Here is a 21,501-nt window from a genome sequence, read left to right on the forward strand (position 1 = left end):
AATTATATTATTTAATTAATATTAATTCCATACCGCTCACACATAAGTGGATCGATTTTTTATGATTCACCTCAACAAAACTGACGTGTTTCAGTATGAGGTCAGTGAACGTACTGATTTTTTTACTGATGAACAGCAAAAATGAGCTTTTACAGAATAACCACTGGTTGTTGGTGTTCCGTCAGAAGCAGCCCGACCTAGAATGTCAAGCACTTTTGTTATTACTGATTCTACGTCAGGGTGGCTCCAGCATGGTAGGGAGCTGTAAAATAATCATTCTGACCCTACACACTTAGGGATTATTTGGACAAATAATCGTTTGCGATGAGCCTTGAATCAGGATGTGCCCCCGATCATCACCGGGTGCAAATCAAGCCTAAAGTCAGATTTGAAATTGTGCAGTGGGTTGCCAGCTGCAGAGCTACTTCTTCAGTCAAAGAGAAGTTGTTCACCCTATGACTTACTGTCAGACTTGCAACAGTACTTAATAGAAAAAATGCTTTTAAAATGTTAAATATGTCTAAATTACCCCTGGATTACAATAGATTGTTTTATCATACCTGCTGAGTTTCAACTTTGCCTTGGTATTTGGTCAAAAGGCTCTCTATCTGGTGTTTTTAACATTTTTTGAGGGTTTGTTGTTTTCTGGAAGTCATAAAAAGGTAACTGACTCAGTAAACTAATTTTGCATGCAATGCAAGCTTTCTGATATTCATGTCACTCTCCTATTGCACGTAGGCTGTGCAAGCTAGCAGTTATGGGTTGCCACTTTGTTCACTGTTAACTGAGAACTTCTTCACTTTTTTATTCATTTCTTTTTCAAACAAGGCTGACTGTCATTACATTAGCGTCTCAGTGGTTCTCCTTACCTCTGCACTTTTCCAGGTTAAAATACTTGCTCTGAAGGTGGACTATAGTAGTGTGCAGTCTAAATGTGGCTCCAAAGACAATATCAAACATGTACCCGGAGGTGGTAATGTGAGTAACTAAGGGATCTTCTCATCTCTGCAGTTACGATCATAACACAAATCCTTGTTAAAGTAAATCAAAGCACTTCCCCTTCCTCTTTGATCGGCCATGTTCCCTGGTTATCTCTCTCTCCTATGAGCCTCCAGCTCGCCCCTTAAACATCTTTGTTTTCTCCCAAAGAAAAGGTCCTCATCTGCAGCCTCGGCTGCCGTTTCTTCCTCCAGGATAACCTTCTTTCTTTTCCTACTTATCAACTTTCCAGGTTCAAATTCTTGATAAGAAGTTGGACTTAAGCAATGTGCAGTCCCGCTGTGGCTCCAAAGATAATATAAAACATGTACCCGGTGGTGGCAATGTGAGTAGATTTGGGATTTAGTTGGTGGCAAGCTGCAGTCATGCAGGCATTGTCAAAAATCCTCTTCTTGTTGCTTCTCCTGAATGCATCATCACAACGGAGCAGGATGTCAGAGTGCACGAACCTCCCGTCTGTGTGAAACCTGTTTCCTCCCCACACAGACCTGTTAACACCTCCTATATTAACAGATTTATCATTAAACTTATACACATCATGAGCATTTCATATTGAACACTACAGCACTAAACTGTAACTACCTGTAGTTGTCTTTCTGCACGTATGGACCTCTGACTTCTCTGTAAATCTGAACCTCTTTGTTAGTGTGCAGTCACTGTTAGTGCTCACAGTGCCTCTGCTGCCACAGCGAACACTGTTATGTAATGCTCATGGTCTAATGTAAGCTTGATGTTGATTCTGTGCCCAATGGTTTGACCATGATAATGAGTTGACCCCTAAATCTGGCCCCTAGACAAGACTGATGGAGGCCCTTTTCTGCCAACATGACAATAAGATAGGACAGGATAGGATTCTGCAAGTCATGATAATGACAACATTTCTAAATTAATAACCTACTGATAATAATGGGACAGTAGATGATAAAAGCAAGAGTTTATTGCAATAATAAATATTACTTTTGACTTATTACTTGTCATGCAAAACTGTTAAAAATGTCAAAACAATGAGAAACGTTATGCATAATAAAGAGGATAGGGTTGTTAGTTTTCATAAATGATAACAGAGACAGATGCAGCACAGACAAGAACAAAAGCACTGATGTATACATGCTGTAAAGAATAGATGACAATGGTAAGAAGTAATGACACCATATTTTGTCAGCTTGATGCCAACAGGTAATTAAAACTCTCTTTAAGGGGCTAAAAGATTTAGCTTTGGATCATGCAAATTGTAATTTAACAAAGAATACACTGTATTTTATATTGATGCACAATATCAGATCTTTGCAGATATCTGATATGCTGATATTCCTTTATTAATTTTAGCTGATACAGATATCAAAACTGACATTTAAATTCAGACCTAAAACTTCAGCCCCTAAAACACACTTTAAAGTTTCAGGAGAGAGGATGAAGGCTACAGCTGATGTAGGTCTATCGCTCCTGCCTACATTTCCTCAAACTTATTCACCCCTATGGCAAACATTTACAGCCAATATTGGCCGATACTTTTAACTGGTACAGCTGTTTTTAAAAAAAATAGCAAAAATGTTTATATCTGCCATAACAATAACCAGCTTTTGGAGCTATCTGGTGATACCAATATTATGTCTATAACGTACCGAGCATCTCTGATGCTTTACTCTTTGTCTGAAGTCTAATTCGTTTACTCACTAAGCTAATTTTTAAGCAAATCTCCTCTTCTTTTGTTAATGATGGTGGCTAGTAAACAGCATTAACAGCCTCATATCTGTATTTATTCAAGATTCTCATCAAAAAGAAATTTCCATTTTCTGATTTTACATTTGAATATATTCTGACATTTATTTAAATTCAAGTAAAAGCCATTTTACTGAGCTGGCCTTAAATATATATTAATGTCTGTCAGCTTGTTAAATCAGCCGATTAACTTCCACTCTGCTGCAGATCCATGCAGATTTCATTATTAGGTTAATATTTTTATCTAACAGGACCTGCGCCACAGTTTGGGGGCGCCGATGGTGGAAGGTAACACAATGTGGTTTACTTTGATTCATAAAGCTGATATGCTTTGAGCTTATGAATTGATTAGCCTACTTCTAAAGTACTCGCTGGTACTTCTCTGTACTTCAGCTGACAGAGCAGTGCTATGGAGAAGTGTTGATGTTGACAGCTTTTTTAAATTTTAGTCTCAGTTTTTAGTCTTTAGATGAAATGCATTTTAGTTTAAGTCACATTTTAGTCATTTCTACCCTTTTTAGTTTTAGTCTCGTTTTAGTCGATAAAAACTCAAAGACATTTTAGTCGAGTTTCAGTCCATAAAAGTCCTCACATTTTAGTCTTTACTTTTAGACCATGTATTTATTTTCTTTCCTGAATCTAGTATCAAACCATGATAGTGTGCTCTGTGCACTCTGCAAAACCAGGGGTCCCTGCTTTCTACTGCTGAGAGGAAAAAAAGCTGCAGATGATTTGATGGAAATGTTTTTTGATGGATTTAACCACAGTGGTTTTTAATGTCAGACAAAAACTAGATTTTAGTCTAGTTTAAGACATCTTGATGAAAACTAAACTTACTTTTAGTCAGTTTTAGTCATCACAGATCTATTTTTGTTAGTCTGAGTCTAGTTTTTATCCTGGAAAAAAAGGCTGTCAACAAACATTTTTAGTCATAGTTTTAGTCGACAAAATTAACACTGCTATGAAGCAGACAAGACTGCAGAGGAGAGGGACAGCGATGTCTCCTCATAACTTCAACTTTTCCTTACATCCCCAGTTGCATGCATGTCATCTAGACTAGTGGTTCTCAACTGGTGGGTCGGGGAGCAGTTTTCAGGGGGTCACGGCTAGGTGTCTGAAAAAAAAGGTGGCAAAAATCCCAAAGTCCATATTGGACATGCATCAATACCTTTTAGTTTACCCTGTTTTACTGTGAAATTAGGTGAACTTAAATGTTTGATCAATATTTCAAGTAATTAATCTCCTCGTCTTGCAATAAATGTCTACTTTCAAAAGATAATGAAGTAATTTAACAAGTTCTCAGGAAAATTGGCAAAAATTGACACATAGGCTAAACACTTGGGTCGTAATCTGTCGTAAGACAGACTGGTGGGTCCTGAGGCCGGACCAGTAGAGAACCACTGATCTACACATTATTTACTGAGCTATTGTACCATAGTTAAAGCAAACAATTTTGATGAAAATAATGATAATATGAATGATAACTGGGGAATTGTAACATGGTTATCATTAAAACTGATAACAGTTTCTGACCAGGTCAGTAGTTCAGATTTACAACCAGGCGCTGGTAGAAATTATGGAAAAATAAATAATTAAGATATGATAAATTGCAGAAAATGTTCAAATATTAATAAATGAATGGCTATTCTGATAATCAAAATTCTCTCAATTCCTAAAAAAGGAGATCACAAAAGTATGTACAAATGAAAAATAATGAGAAAACTTGTGTGATTAATCAGTCACCTACATAAAAATTAGTTTAATCCTTAGTTATGCAAGTGTTAGGTAGTTACTAATTACAAAATATCCTACAAGATTCAGCTAAATATTGGCAAACCTTAAAAAAATGACTAATTTTAGAATTATAATATTCAAAGCAGCAACTTTATAAACGTTTTTGCCATCATTCAAAGATAACTTAGAAGTTTATTTAAAAGTCATCTAATTTAAACAGTTTTTTAAAATAAAACCATTGCATTAGCTCTGACATTATAATGAATAAGCTCTGTGACAGTTTTTTATTCTATATTTTATGGCATTGGCAGAAGTGGGCCTCTGTAGAAATGCATGACTCCTGTGGTGTGGATGTCTTTGTTCTAAATGATTCGAGTTGAAGCTGCATGATCAGATACGATCACAAAGAGAAAATCCATCTTTAAAAAAAGCTTCTAAATTTCCTCATGTTAGGAAAAACTGATTGTGTCATAAATTTGTCTCTGCTCGGCAACAATGAGTCTCTGTCCTCGGCCTCTCCACCAAACTGTGCCTGTTGTTGTGAGCGCTGAGATGACCTCAGCTGAGAGACAGAGCGCTTTGTGTGATAACAGGAGAGCCTGAGATGAGGTCATTGAGACGTCTGTCAGCTCCAGTCAACATGAGTGTGTCAAAGCATGCAGAATATTATCAATTACACTCCAAACTCAACATTTTAACATTAAACTGGCTCATCTTTCTGCATTTTGTCTGCTATTTAAGGCTGCAACAGTCATGGATGGCATCACAAGACTTTAAGATCTAATCCAGTCTGTCTTAATGTGTTTGATTTATCTGTTTCCCTCCTTCCTTCTGTAACAGTTTTAGAGACTAACAGGCCCTCTGTAGCTGCATGCAAACCAAGCCTTAAGTGACCCGTGACACTCTGACACTTGTTTGTTCTTTGTTTTGTCACCTTCACAGGTTCAAATTGTGCACAAAAAGATCGACCTGAGCAACGTTCAGTCAAAGTGTGGATCTAAAGATAATATTCGTCATAAACCAGGTAATTAATTCAGTTAAGAGCTTCACATCAGAGAACTTCTGTGCTTTTATGTTGATGCTTCTTCTACTTTACTAAAGTTCACAGGGATATTCTGGGTTTGTTAACTCATTATGGCACACTGTTTTTTTGTTAAATGACAATACATAATATTAGGACTGGGCAATTAATCAAAAGTTAGATTAAATCACAATATGGCCTGCTGCAATTTTCAAAAAAATTTTCAATTTTTTGCTGCAAATTGCAAAAGGTGCATTATTTCTTTGACCTGAATTTTGTGTCAAAATAGCAGTTTTATTCTTACTTTTTTGCAGCAGATGTTATGCATGACAATCATTCAGGTAACATTTTTTAGAAAAGTCTACAAAAAAATCCTCCCTTCTTCATTTTTGAACTTTTTTCTTAGCAAACATAAAAATAAAAAAAAACCCTCAATCTAATAATTCATATCCAATTTGCAATATGAGTCCAAATCATCAGAATTAAACGCTTTTAAAGAACTGTCCAGCCCTTGTTTAGGTATAAAAGAAAGTTAAGGAGTATTCAAATCGCAATTGCAATATGGGGGGGGTCACAATTAGATTATTTCCCAAAATCGTTCAGCCCTACATAATATGTGTTTCCATAGTTGTCTGTAAACAAAAAGGGTTGACTTTGATATGATTCCTGTAAAAATCAAACAATATCAACACCCCTTAGATATCACAACAGCAACAACAGAAGTCCTAAACACCTAATACTGGGTATTTTTAATGATCAAAAATTGCAGACAAACTCCTAAACTCTGTCCACAAAACTGGCAGCATTGCTGCATATTAAGGTTGTCAAACTTGTCTTCAATCTTACAGCGTGTCTCTTCACAGAATGCAAACTTCAGACATCACACAACATCTCTGCTCACTGTCCAATCTGCATCGGTGAAACGTTTAAGTCTATGCCCTGTGAATCTCAGGCTTACATCTAGCATTTTTATTCTGAATAAAGACGAACAAAAGTGTGGTTCTTAGTGTTGATGACCCTTTTGATTTAACAGCTTTGAGCTTTACGGATTTTTCCTCTGTGCTGACACAAATCAGAGCATGCAACACTTCAAACATGAATATGGATATCATTAATGCACCACTACCTAAACCTTGTAATACAAGCTAACAAGCACTGTGAGTGAAAGTGAGAGAAAATCAAGGGAATATTCCGGTCTAGTAGGGCTGAACGATTTGGGAAGTTAATCCAATTGTGATTTTATTTTTTACCCAGTATTGCAATTGCGATTTGAAATGTGATTATTTCTTAAATTCCACAGCGTATGTATTTTCCAACAAACACAAGCAATAAATCATTCTATATTACAACCAACACAATATTAGACTAAACAAGGGCTGAACAATTTTGAAAAAATACCTTATTGTGATGATTTTGACTTATATTGCAAAGTGGATATGAATTGTTGAATTGTCATCCTCATATGTAATAAGAAAAAAGTACAAAAATGAAGAAAGTAGGATTTTTGTAGACTATTCTAAAAAAATGGCACTAACATGCATAACATCTCTGCTGCAAAAGAACGTTTTAAACTGGTATTTTGACACATTTTGGGTCAAAGAAATATTCCACTGTCTGTGATTTGAAAATTGCAGCAGGTTATATTGCGATTTAATCTAATTTGCCATTAATTGCCCAGCCCTATTGTCCAGAACTCCTCATGCCTTGCCATCTCCCTCTTCCCTTGTTCCTCGCCTGTGTCAATGTGAGATATAGAGAAGGGAAACAGGAATGGGATGACAGAGGAAAAACACGTTGCATCTTCATTGTACTTCATCACCTGCTGGCTTTCAGGATACAACAAAAGGGCATTTATAGTTCAGACATGATGTTAATTACCATGTAGGGTTGGGTATCATTTGTTTTTTTTTTATATTTACCAGTGTTATATTGCTACTTTTTCAAATGGTGTTTGTGCCTTAATGGTGCCTGAATCAATAATTCACATCAAGGGGGTGAGGGGTTGAAATGAAGCATCGATATCTGTGTTGTAATTTGGTCTGGTAGGTATTGGATGTGTTGGTACGATTTCAATACTCCATCCTGTTACCATCTGTTTTAAATACGTTGACGAAAGGAGGAAAAGTGGGTGAGACTGGATAGAATGGACGGATTCCCTGCGCCGTTCAGACAGTGTGCTGGAGTTTGTCTGCAACTGTGTATAAAATCAATGAACAGCCTAGTATTAGGTGTGTAAGATTTCTTTTTTTGTCGTTGTTTTAAACGGGTATTACAATCGTGTTTTTTACTAATAATATAAATGCTCCTAAATAATTAAATAAATAGATAAAAATGATAATTCCCATTCAGCCTAAAGATATTTAGTTGATTATCTTGTGGTCAATAACATGTTCTATTAGTAGTTCTTTTTACTGAGCTGGCATCTGTTTTATTTCCAACTCTTACTTTTGACTCACCAACAGCCAGATAAAGTCAGAAGAAACATTTACCATTATTTAAACAGAACTTATTCTTCACTGATATAACAACATCGTCTCACCATATATCTAATTCAAAAATATTTTGTCATATCTTAAAAACTCGATATATTTCCCAGCCCTTTTTCACAGCTCAGTACTATTCAGTTTCCAGGGGAAGTCTTTACAAGCCAAACTGGTGAGTAATGATGCCGTGTTCTGTTTTCAGGTGGTGGAAATATTGAGATCAAAAATGAGAAGCTGGAGTTTAAAGTCCAGTCTAAGATCGGCTCGCTGGACAACATCGGCCACGTTCCAGGAGGAGGACAGAAAAGGGTAAAATCATCCCGCCTCACTTCTTCTTACTGTTGCCTGTCTACAATACATGCCATTATCTTCTGTCTCTACAACCACTAAAGCTCAACAACACAGCTAGAGAGCACACTTTTCTACTTTCTGTAGAGAAACAACGGAGAGATAAGAAACTGACTGATTGATGCACTGCAGCGTTTTGAAATAAGGTTCTACCAGCAACGGCAGAGATTTATATCCCTCAGTACGTCACATGATCCATGTGAAATCTCCATCTATGATAAAACTATCTAGTTTCACTCAAAAAATAATGTTTTTTCAGCTAATATCAGAGTTTAGCACTGCTCATCCCTCCTGAGTTTGGCATTAGAGCTTCTCTTCCTCCTCTGTTTCCATTTTCTCCATCCTGCTGATTCTGTGTTCATCATGATTTGTTGATTCTTCTGTTTATTTTCTCCACATGTTGTGTTGCATTTTGATTTCTGTTGATGCCATCACGTTTATTTTTGTTGCATGCCTTGTCATTACCCTTGCTGGGGGCTCCTCTGTAGAGGGAGAAGGGGAAAGAAGCAGATGGGAGCACCTCAAACAGCCCCTCCATCTCCTCCCCTGTTGTCACCCCCCCTCAGTCTCCTCAGACTGTCCCTTCAGCATCCATCACACCCATCCTGACGAACCCCCTCATAAAGATTGAGGACTCCTGTAAGTATTCACAAGCTATGTGATGTAATCTGCTTCAAGCAGCTGCAGAAATGTTTACTTTGTAATATATCATCCCTGTTTAATCAATACATGCAGAGATTTTTTTTACAAGTAGTTCTGTCAGAAATCTGAGATCTATAAAGGGTTCGATTCATAGCCAATGCAGATGATTTTTGGTGCAACAGGAGCACAACTACACACCCAAAATCCAATCACTCTGCCAAAACACACAATTCAGTCAGGCATTTCAACAGGCATCCCAGATAGCTGTGGTCACCATATACCAGGGTTTTAACCTATGTTCACATTTGAATCTGGTGTAGAGCTGTTATGGTGTGGTATAAGCAACTTAGGTTGAAATCTTACACACTCTTACTGTCTTATCAACTAGTGTTTGCATATCACTGCTTATTCAGGTCATTTTCTTCACTGTAATGGGCTAAATCAGTGATAACACATGGCTCTGGAGCCACTTGTGGCTCTTTTGTGATGATTTGTGGCTTTTTTATGTCTTCATTTGAAATGTAATTCCCCCAAAAAACCTTAAAAAAGAAACCTTTGACCTCAGAAATTAATCACATTGATCAGGTTGTTTACCAGACTTCTACAGAAGGCTTTGTCAAACTTAATTGTCCTATTCATCCCATTTTTCCCCACATTTACCCCATTTTTGCCCTTTTTCACAATTATTTGCTAATTTTTTACCTAATTAAACTACCTTTGCCATTAAATACCACTTTTTTCCTTTCTTTTGCCCATTTTTGCCACTTCTTTTTGCCACCTTTATCCCATATTTTCACTTTTTCACCACTTTTTGCCCATTTAAGCTACTTTTTTCCATTAATACCACTTGCTTCCTCTTTTTTCCCTATTTTTTCAACTTCTTTTTGCTACTTTTCCCAATTTTTGCCACTTTTATCCCATTTTTGCCCCTTTTCACATTTTTCACCCAATTAAGCTACCTTTGCAATTAAACACCACTTTTTTTCCCTATTATTGCCACTTCTTTATCCCATTTTTGCACTTTTTCACCACGTTTGCCCATTTAAGCTACCATTTGCCATTAAATACCACTTGTTTCCTCTTTTTGCAACTTTTTTTTCATTACCACTGTTATCTATTTTGCTCTTTTTACTACTTTTAGACGATTTAAGCTAGCTTTTTTCATTAACACCCCTTTTTTGCCCACTTTTTCAATTTCTTTTTGCTACTTTTCCCAATTTTTTGCAACTTTTATCCCATTTTTGCCCTTTGTCACCATTTTTATCCATTTAAGCTACCTTTTGCCGTTAAATACCACTAGTTTCAAATTTTGTCTTTGCCTTTTTTGCCACTCTTGACTTCTTTCTTGCCCATTTTAGTCACTTTCAGTCCATTTTTGCCACACTTAACTTATTTTTATTGCTACTTCAAGCTGTTTTTGCCACTTTTACCAGTAGATTGTGGCTCTTGCAAGGTATTTTTCAACAATTTGGTTCTTTGGTTGAGCTAGGCTGAGTAACACTGGGCTTAATACTGCTGAATGAATGAACGATACTGCTAGTGCTGTGCTCATACTGGACTTTTTATTGATAGGGTTTAGTCTTTATAATAATATTAATGATTAACGCTGGTTTATTATAATAGGCCACAACAGAGGGTATATTCTAGACCTGCCCTCTGTTTAAAGTGTCTTGAGATAACTTTGGCTGAACAAACCAAGATAGATTGATGAACTCTCCCCAATGGAGGTCAATTTATATAGTCCCCATTTATCTAACTAACAATTTAAACAAAATAAAAGCAAATAACTTTTACACCAACACATCATCAACTCAGTATCACCACAAAAAGTATGTGGATTTACGAAATTTAGGAAAAACGACCGGTAAAATGTCTAACGGTTGTAAGGCACAGCACCTTACTCTTCCTTTACTATGGAAACAGCAGGGCGCCCCACAAGCTAGCGGCTAACAGTTAGCCGCAGCTAGGAAGCTAACAACAGCAGAACACAAACAGTTATTCATTTTCAATACAATAGCGCCAACTTACCGCATAAATGCAGCGTATTCATGTCGTCTATGCTCCACCGTCCTCCCCGTCGTCTCCGCTTTGCGTCTTTTTCCAACGACGCCATCATCCACGGTTAGCACTAGCAGTTAGCATCGTCACAGCCCGTGTTAGCAGTCTGTGGCCTTAGCATCGACGAACGTTAATTTCCCGTGTTTTTATCGCAGCACTGTCCATAAAAAGCGGAGAACTACGAAATATTTTTTTAAAATGAAGTTTGTGATAGTCGTTGTTACTCCTGTAGACTACAAAACTGGTAAGAGAAATACAAAATCACACTAATGAATTTAATATGTTACAACGGTTGTTAACATTGGCGTCGCTTGAACGTCACGTGAATCAAACTTGAGGAATGGATGCCTTGTTTTTAAATCCAATTTAAAAATCGCCGTATTAATTTATCTGTTGGAATATATTACAGTCACTTATGCATAAATATTTTCCTCAGAATAATGAGTATCACTCCGTTTACATTTCTCTGTTTTTATTTAACGTTGGGTTTAGGGTTAGTGCCAATAATTGCACCCTTATTAATTTATTTAACATTAAATATCAGAACAACCAGTAGATCATAGATATACTATTAGGTGATCAACATGTAAATAACCCCTAAATACTTGCCATAAATTGATATGAATGAAAAAGAAAAAGTAAATATTAAAATATATCTGATATTGCCTCACATTTTGTCCCACATTTGCCAGTTCAAGCTCTTTAAATGTTACAATAATCAGCCATGATTTCAGGGTTTGACAAAATTTAGAAAATTAAGATGTCTTTTAAGGCTCTGGTAAATGATTCTGAGCATTTTAATCACTTTCTGGCATGTATAAGCTTATTGATTAATCCATTTGCCATTGATTGTTTAAGCTTTGTTGCGGGCACAGAAGGAAGTTTTCTATTTTTCTGTGTGCCAAAACCATACTTATTGAAAGGAAGGAGAGGTGGAAAATATGAGTTGACCCATGACAGATCAAAAATAGCATATTTTAAATAGTTATAGAAATAAATTTAATGATGGTATGATAAACTTTCAATCTTATGACACTTGTGACATTTAGGACTAACAGTACAAAAAACAGAAAAAAGGTTTGCAGTGATAAATAAATGTAGGGAGTTAAAGTGCATGACATAAATGATTGAAACCACTTGAGGAGCAGTGACATTTTATCATCTTCACCATCCAGTGTTTGTCTTAGTGCCCACCAGGGGGCGCCCTGCATCCTTCTAATTCCTGCAGCACATGTGAATGACCTCCTCCTATGATTTCCCTGCAGATTGAGAGCCATAAACTGACCTTCCGCGAGACAGCCAAGGCCCGCACTGACCACGGCGCTGAGATCGTCTCTTTGGAAGACTCCCCCCACCAGCTCAGCACCGTGTCCTCCTCCGGCAGCATCAACATGGCCGACTCCCCGCAGCTCTCCACGCTGGCCGACCAGGTGTCCGCCTCCCTGGCCAAACAAGGCTTGTGAATGCACCTCCTCCTCCTCTTCCTCCTCCTCCTCCATCCTTCACCTCCACCTCCACCACACAACCACGTTAGAGGAGTTGTGATGCCTTCCTCATTATGTTCACAGGACTTTTTTAGCTACCCATCACTGTTTATCCTTCACTAACTGTTCTTAAAAGAAAAAACAGGTTAACATAGGCCAACATGTATTAATTTTCTCTCTGTGGTCTTTATTTGCTCTTTATACCTTTTGTAAGTTCCCTTTAAGAGTCAAAGCACCCCAGCAGAGCCAAATTCTCCCTGTGAATCCGACTAAATCTCTTCATGGTGAATCATTCAACACCTGGTTTCCTGTCAGCTTCGACTGTGAACCCTTTAGGAAGTTTCCCCTTCGATGGGTGTCCACTTTTTTCTTTTTTTTTTCAGCTAGATCTTGTAAAATGGAGGGAAAACAGACTGTTAGGTGCCAGTTTGTGCTCAAGCTAAAGAAGGAACAGTTACAGGGTACGGTGAGGGAAACTGTTAACAGAAAAGTAGCAACTTTTTTTTCGTCAAGGCAGAAAATAATGCTTTCAGACCTCGCTGCTGTCTTCGCTTCGTGTAGTCCCGACATGTGCTGCACCGCCGGGGTGCAACCAGGATTTAAAAAAGAAAAAAAAAAACAGAACGGCTAGAGTAGAAACTTCGGTTTGTGTTGGGCACAGTTTTATAATCGTACTCTGTGGATATATGACATGTATTTGATATGAAGAAACATTTGTATTGTGCCTGCTACTGTCAGTGTTATTTTCTTTTCTTTTTTTGTTACTGCTCTACTGTAAATGCGCTTCAGCTTCGACGTGTGAGGAGGAACCTTTAAAGTTTATGGCCAAATTATGACAAAGGAAGCTCATCACTGAATACAGTATTTAAACTGCTTCATGCACATTAAAGGTACGTAGGATAATGATTTCAACTTTTAGACAACGAATCTTAAAGCGAGACTACGTAACTTCTGCTAAACAGAGGCCTCTACATGGAAAATAGTCAGATGTTGCTATATGCTAAGCTAACAACACAAAGTTCTCCAGTTAGGAGGCAAATTAAAGGTATAATACGCCACTTTTGATCCAGAAGATGAGGCACTTTTGTGCCAGATCAGACTACACAAATTCAGTCAGATCTACTGGATTGTGTTGTCGCCGGTTGTTGAATATCAGCCTGAATATGAACATCAGAAATGACAAAAGCTCTTAAAAATGCATCCAAACATGTCATGACCACAAGTGTACCACACTGGCATCTAAGAGTTGACGTCAACGACAGTATCCCAACGCTCACCAATAGGATAGCACGACACATAAAGGTATTTAGCTACCTAACTGGGCTAATTTTCCTGACAGAAATCTTAAAAAAATAGGTCTAATGCTTGATTTTGGCTGTTTACTCTGCATTTTCTAAACTCTAGGCTAGTCTAAAGCCAAATAAAAGCAGCTATAATTAGCATTAAGCCATATGTGAAATTATTCGCCTAAGAACACCCCAGTTTACACTTAAATCAGGCCCAAATTGGTTAGGATCTGACTGAGCATGCTCCACAATATCCACAGCAGGCTTTGGAAGTCAAACAACATAAATGGGGACCACATCAGGCCCGCCACAGCATCCCATCCGGCCCCAAGAAGATGACCAAATTTAGAAAATGTGCAGAGGAAAATATGGTGTGGTATTTAGGGTAAGTTATTTAAAAAAAAATCCCTGTAAACTTTAAAACATTGGTGGTTAATGTTTGATCCATTTTACAGAAATCTAACCGTCAGTCATAAATAGTGAATAGGATGCATGTTAGACACATACCCATTAGTCCGTTCTTGGTTAAAGCTGCTGTTTTTCACATCAACTTTCCACTTTAGGGACTGCCAGAGAACCAAATCACAACACAGCATTTTAGCATCAAATCCAGTGGTGGACAACATACCAGCCCCTGAAATATGTAGCCACAATATCACAATCGCCCCCTAGTGGCAGTTGCAGGTGAGGCGATAAGGACTGATCTCACTGATAAAGGCAAAAAATTATTTAAAGGTTTGGAGAAAAATTTTTTTTTAAAATGATGTATTCATTGGACCAAAATGTTTTTTCAATTTTAGTTTTTGTGAAGTCCGGCCCCTTTGGCATCTTCCAAGAAAAGAGCTAGCCCTTGAACAACTGTAGTTGATGAACCCTGATCTAGAGGCATAGAGTATGCTCTAAATGTACTGAGCTGTACGTTGTTCCACTATAAAAGTTAGCATGGTCAGCCACGAGAAGGAGGTCCATAGTAAGTAGCTGAAAGAGTGCATGTCCCCTCCTACCATGGCGAAGTCGAACATACCTCTGTAAATTAATCAGTTCTTTCCTGGTGCTTGTCAACTGAGGTATGGAGATTAGCCCAGTTAGACTGACTGTTTCAACCAGGTTTAGCTGTTGGACTGATTTCCGTTCTGGTGTGCAGCCTGAATCGGTTCTTAATCCTTTTATTGTTGTTAAACATGAGCTGAGAACAACAAACCCAGAGGGAGTTGGACTTCTCCCTTTTGGTGTATTTTATCAGGATAATGTGATGAAATGTTTCAAGTGTGGCAGATTATACCTTTAACCAATGAGTGCAGGAGGACTAATCATTATCCAATCAATGCCAGGGGCGGGGGTCAGTCATGCTAGCACGTATTCAGCCAAGATCATCATTCAACAAAATACATCCCAACAGAGAAGCTTTTCAGAGGATATGAACAAACACTAACAAACTGACTAAAGCTACTACTATCATTTATCTCAAATGTAGAGGAATTGCTGAGTTCCTGTGATCTAATATTGACCTAACATACGAGCTAGCGGATGCTAACATTAGCTAACATTAGCTAGCATTAGTAAGGCTGCAGCAGAGAATCCTCTCAGTGTAAATAAATATAAAAAAGCAGCGATTTACTGATTTAGTTTGTAAGAGAGAGAGTGTTTTATTTCACTCAGACATAGTTACATAGTCTCACTTTAAAAAAGAAAAAGTAGTGTTTTAAATTCACTCGACCAGAATGAGAGCGACTGGAGAAACAGATGGATAATGGATGGATGGATGATGGATGGATGATGGATGGATGGGTTGATTGGGCCAAGTTGAGATGAGGGACTTAGGCACGCGACAAGAAAAAGAAGAGAACCTGTACAGCAATCATCATCATTTAAACATTACAGCTGAACCTGAGCACCAAACGTGTAGAGATATGTCACAGTGTCGCTGGTTGGTTTGTCTTCTCTGCAAAAAAAATCACTAAATGGACAAAAGTATGTGGAAGTCTTCAACAAAAATCATCCTCCTTTGGTTTCAGACATTTTTCATTGTGTTTTCTTATTGAAAGACAAGTAAAGTCTTGTTACCTTGGCATGTTTCGACTGCTTACTTTCTGCCGTTTTCTGAGAAGAATTACTTGATCAAAATTAAAAAAAAAAAGGCTAACAGGAAAATCTAAAATCAACCGTATCAGACCATAAAAAAGGGAAACCACATCATGGAAAACACCAAAATTATTCACTCGGAGAGTGACAAGTACAGCCGCTGGACAAGGCCACTCATGAGGGGGATTAAGGGGACCCCGCCACATGGGGCTTCCATGACGGTAAGCAAAAACAGCAACAAAAAGACACATTTCCATTGCTGCATCAGGAAATGTAGACTGTCTAAAAATGTCAAGCCTCTTCCTGAAAATAGCATGAGTTTTTTCCCTGTTATATTAACATCACAGGTCTGCCAAACTTTTTGATCATTTTTTTGGATGCCACAGAAAAAAACCCCTAAAAAAACCAGTAATTATGAGGAAAAAATTAAACTATGAAAGGAGAAAACAGAGCAGGTAGACAGGTCAGAAGGTGTCCTTGCACCCCCTAGTGGTTGCATTTATAACAAACTCTAAATGCAGGCATACTTGATTGGAAAGAAAGGTCTAGCATGGATAAAATCCCAGAAAAAGAGCTTTAATTGGAACAGCTTGTCCACATACTTATGTCCATAAACAGTTTTATTTAAATGCCACAGATAAGAGAAGATTTTGAAGGATTGATTGCAGATTTAGTGCAAGTAATCTTGTTTTTTGAATGACCTGTATGCAGCCAGCTGCAGATTCCTCTATTAGAGGGATGATCTGTATCCAGGTGCTCTAAAAAGTCCTCATGTTGATCAATATTCCTGCTGATTCATCACTAATACTCACACAAATATAACGTGGAAGATCTTCTTGCATGCCCCTCATGTAAGAGCCAGCTTGTCTGCTTGTTGCCTCCCTTTCTTTCAGCGATCTCTCTCTCTCTCTCTCTCTTTTGTATATCCTGTTTATATACTGTATGCTCTCTGGATCTGGAAGGATATACTGACTCTGATCCCAGCTGTGTATGTCCAAATAAAATCTTTATAAATCACCGATTATTTAATTTAACGATCAGACACGTTTTAGGATTTAAGGGTGTGCTTGCCACATTATCTGCATGCTTTCTTTTCTCAGACAGAGCACAGCCGTCTCCGAGTGCAGGATGGACGAGTGTGTGAGTGTGTGAGAGTGTGTGAGGGTCTGGGAGTCGATCCCACAGCAGCAGAGGTGATAAAGGTGTGCGGGAAAGTTTGTGTGCTCTGGTGGTCCCTCTCTGTGCAGGGAGGTCTCTGCGGTAACAAAACTCATCACCTTTTCATTTCTGTTTTTGTTTTTTGTTTTGGTTCTTTCTGACGCTGTACAGTTGTGGAAATGTGATTGTTCTTGTTATTGTGCATTTTACCAATAACTGGTTTATGATGATTCTTGTTGCTGTATATGTGTATTTGAAAATAAATGCTATGAAGTCACTGTTGTCTTTGTCATTAAGGGAGTGGAAGAAGAAATGTACGGCGGCTCAAAAGGGCAACTGTACAAATATTTTGTCAGTGCAAAAAAAAACAAAACATTTCACTATATTTATTTCATGAACACATTCTATCACATTTCTCTTAACCTTAATGTCTCTTGGTACCATTTTGGGCCTTTTTATTATCATCTTGACATCATTTTATGAGTTTCAAGCCTCAGACATGAGCTTTGGCAGTTCTTTATTTTTATGGCATTTTGAAAATTAATCTTGATTCATAGCCCATGCCTATAATGCTCTGTGTCAAAAAAATCCTGACATTTGGGTCCCTAGTGTCCATTTTGGCACCATTTACTTCCATTATAATTTGATTTTTTTTTCCCACCCCTGGGTCATTAGAACATAAAAACATGCATGCAATATATACTGGGATTTTTCTTTAGTATTTTTGTGAAAGTTGTAATGTTTACTATTTTCCACCAGATGGGGCCATTTCTCCTGTTGTGGTCTATGGAGAAAAACATTGAATTTGAAGAAAGTCTTATCTTTTTTTCCAATCTAAAAAGGATCTCGCTAATAAAGGGTTAAAAAATTTAAACTTGAATTTTTTTAATCATGATGATGAGAGATGTTGCTTGAAAAAAACAACTAAAATAAGTTTAAAAAACTAACAGTATCATTTTATAGCTTAATATATGAAATTAGCCATTTTGGACCAAAGGGACACAAATGTAAGGATTTTTTTTTTACATTTTGAGTTGAATTAAAAATGCATAAAAAAAAATCAATGTTGCTGAAAATCACTGGAATACACTAGGCTTTGATAACCAGACAAAAATGTTGACTTTGCATGTCGTACATGGAAAATAACTTGTATTTTAATTTGTCCCATCTAAACAACCATGACAGAATCTGGCCAATAAGGGGTTAAAATTTCAAACTTATGAATTTTAAATTTTGTTAATAGGGGAGGGTTTGGTAAAAAATACAAAAAAAAAAAACAACAAAAAAACAACAACCAAAAAACAAAAAACAAAAAAACAAACAAACAAACAAACAAACAAACAAAAAATAAGTATGGCCAAATGTATGACATGAGCCATTTCGGTCTGAAGGGTGTACAATGAAAGGAATGCATGTCGGTCAAAGCAAAACAAAAGTAATCATCAGCAAAAATGTTTTAAAATACAAAAATATATATTTTGCAGAATAAATATGCATACGGCTTCACATTCCACATTTTTTTCTACTCAAAGAGCTACGTATTTATAAGAGGGTGTAATATTTTATACAGAAGGTAAATGTTTTTCTAGAGGAATGAGATTGCATAAGCAGTGTAAATGAGTTTCCTCAGGAGGGAATCTGGACTCAGCCTGAGAGAAAAGCTGAAAGCTCAGACATCTGGAAGGATCTCAGAGTAGAGCTGCTGCTTCTTTGCATGTAAAGAGGATAACTTGTGCATCTGATCAGGATACCCACTGGTCACCTCATGATGAGGTCTCCCAAGCAGGAACTAGAAGGAGTCCTTGGAGCAGAACCAGGATTTACCAGAGGGAGGAGCTGGAAAATGTTGCTGGGGAGAGGAATGTCTGTCTGGGCTGACTTGACCTGACCTCAGGTAAGTGAAGGAAAATGGACTGGTCAGTAGAAGATAAAATATTTAATGCAGCAGGAAAAATCTTTGTCCCAGAAAGTAAATACTTAATCTAGAGGTAAAATATTTAATCTTGATTGAAGGTCAAATGTTTTAAAAAGAGAGTAAAATTATTTTCCCAGTAGAAAGTACTTAATCTTGGGCAGTGTTTCTCAAACGGTGTAGGGTTCACTGGTGTGCCTTGAGCTACGCCTTGGTGTGGTTTGAGAATTTGCACAACTGTGCATCATTACTAAAGCTATAGAACAACCTAAGTTACTGTACTATGTTTTATAGATGCTTTTCTGTATAGATATATAGTGTGCCTTAAGAGTTTGGCTTTATCTCAGACTTGATCTATACCGCACATTTAGAGCCTTGATTATCTGGTGGGTCAGGACTCAGAAGTTTACAGGCTTTGAAAAATGTGGCAAGAAGTCTATGATGTGTTTTTGTAAAGGCTAAGGCTAAGCTACACAAGCTCATGATTTTACCACTACAGAAGAGAAGCAGTTCAGTGATGTGAGGCTGTTCCAGTTCAAGTCCAGGACATTGTCTCAAGGTTTTTACAACATCCTGCCTGAGTGAGATTCTTTGTTTCTGCTGTTACCTCAATCAAAAAAGACAAAATACAAATCAAAACTGGACGACTGGACTGAGAGTGGTGGTCTCACAATGGCATCTAAGACTTTAGAAGATGTCACTGGATATATAAATCTTAAAGCATGCTCAATTTTTTTTATGTCTAGGAATTTTTCATCTTTAGAGGATCGGATTTTTAAAACAAATCATGGCTGAAAGTGTTCGTCATACGTTTACATGTTCATATGTACGGTGAGGGGTAAGAGCCTGAAAGTATTTTTATCTGCCAAACAGGGCCTGGCAGAAAAGTTTGTGAATGTCTCATCTAGAGCAGAGATTTTCAAACATTTTTGCCCAGGGCACACATGAGATCAAGCCAAACCTCAGGGCACACCATCCACATATCAATGCAGTTTTGTAGTATTTCAGTATTTCTAGTTGATGTGTAGTTTAGTAAGGACGTATGGTTTGAAACACCTGAATTACACAAATACATGCTAAAATGTGTATTTCTGCAGCATATATTTCAACCAAATCATTCTTACTCACAGCTGCTGATTATGCAATCTGTTGTAGCAAATCCAAAACTGTGTACCTGTTATAGGCCATTTTTACTCCAAATTATATATATAAAAAAAACCCTTGCATATAAAGCAAAGGTACAGCAAGAAATACTACAGAAAATGTTAGTTTTCTTAGAGGTTTTTCTATCTTTTATAGTCATAGTAATCATGCATGGTTGTACAAACTTCCTAGACTTAACTCAAAGCACACCAGTGTGCCTTGCCACAACATTTGAAAACCAGTGATCTTGAGGATTGGTTCCCAATCTGGAGTCTGGGACCCCCAAGGGGGAAGGCTTCCAAAATTAGACTTGTATATATCAACAAAAACCATGATAAAGCAGTTATTCAGTAGTTTATAAAGAGGTCTTTTGATTAGAAAAGCATGCACAGGCCTTTTATTGGGTTTTATGAGTGAAACATTAGAATTCTAGGTTGATTTTCGATGGAAGTATGTCACCTTTTCTTTTCTCTTGAACCCTGTGGGGCTCTGCTTTTGTTAGGTGCATACAGGGGGCGCTCCAAGGAAAAATGGTTGGGAAACACTGATCTAAAGCAGGGGTTCCCAAACCTTGCAGTCTATGAGCCTGAAAATAACAACGTTAGAGATCAGGGAACCTCCACCTTCCCTTATAGAGGATAAGTACGTGATGTGCAAAAGCATCATGTATAAAACTTGACTTTTAGGTATTTTTTGTGTAACTTTTACCTCCATTTAAGCACAAAATAACTTGATATGTTTTATTTTAAATTCAACTTTTTAACAATATTTTTGACAAAAATAAGGGTATGATTTTTTTCACTCATATTAGATTTCTCTTTGTTTTTGGAAAGCATTCCAAAAACTGTCTTGCAAACCCCCTAGGGGGTCCTGACCCCCACTTTTGGAAACACTGATCTAGAGGGGGAAAAAAGTTCATTATTTTTGGCCTTACTGCATTTAATGAAATGTTTTCTAATCATGCAACATTTGTGTAGTTTATGCTGAGGACCACCATGTAAATGACCCATCTTTACTTAAACGTGCAGTATTTTCAGTCATTTTGCATGTTTTCTCATTTCAGAGCTGCAGTAAAAAATAGCAGTTAATAGTTAGGGATGCACAATATTGGATTTTTGCAAATATCTATGTTCTTGAGTCTGTAGCACCCTGAAAATCACCTATGATGGTACAGTTGTACTTTTTACTGACATTTAAGACTGATAAGTGATGAATATAACTGATGTGTACGGTTCATACTTCTGCTGCGATAGCTGTTTGGATTTTAATGTCTGTTTATACCAATATATAACATTTGAAGCTATTATCTGCTGAAACCACTATCATGCGGTTATCATGCATTATTTCATGCAGTATTTTTTTAAAACAATGCTTCCCAAAACTTCTTTCCATGAGTGCCAAAACAAATCTACTTTACACTAACTGCTGGACC

At 37.3% G+C, this 21,501-nt stretch overlaps 1 protein-coding gene and 1 long non-coding RNA gene across 19 annotated transcripts in view; one reads left to right on the plus strand and one right to left on the minus strand.

Annotated features, from left to right (window-relative positions):
- The window catches only part of LOC121527997, a 55,912-nt gene extending 44,593 nt beyond the window's left edge, over nucleotides 1-11,319 (minus strand). The window contains exon 1 of the long non-coding RNA XR_005993464.1: nucleotides 10,975-11,319. This is a non-coding gene — a long non-coding RNA (uncharacterized LOC121527997). The remainder of the gene's footprint in view (nucleotides 1-10,974) is intronic.
- The window catches only part of mapta (microtubule-associated protein tau a), a 66,068-nt gene extending 48,777 nt beyond the window's left edge, over nucleotides 1-17,291 (plus strand). For 15 of the 18 annotated variants that reach the window (XM_041815064.1, XM_041815063.1, XM_041815068.1 and 12 more), the window contains 4 exons: nucleotides 1,232-1,324; nucleotides 5,395-5,476; nucleotides 8,159-8,265; nucleotides 12,270-17,291. In XM_041815064.1, the coding sequence (XP_041670998.1) occupies nucleotides 1,232-1,324; nucleotides 5,395-5,476; nucleotides 8,159-8,265; nucleotides 12,270-12,467 (480 nt within the window). In that variant the 3' untranslated portion in view covers nucleotides 12,468-17,291. Of the gene's footprint in view, nucleotides 1-1,231; nucleotides 1,325-5,394; nucleotides 5,477-8,158; nucleotides 8,266-8,792; nucleotides 8,944-12,269 lie in introns of all 18 variants that reach the window. The other 3 variants (XM_041815069.1, XM_041815082.1, XM_041815071.1) reach the window with 2 other exon arrangements.
- Nucleotides 17,292-21,501: the final 4,210 nt, after the last annotated feature.

This window comes from Cheilinus undulatus, linkage group 20 (genome assembly GCF_018320785.1).
Source record: "Cheilinus undulatus linkage group 20, ASM1832078v1, whole genome shotgun sequence".
Lineage (NCBI taxonomy): Eukaryota > Metazoa > Chordata > Actinopteri > Labriformes > Labridae > Cheilinus > Cheilinus undulatus.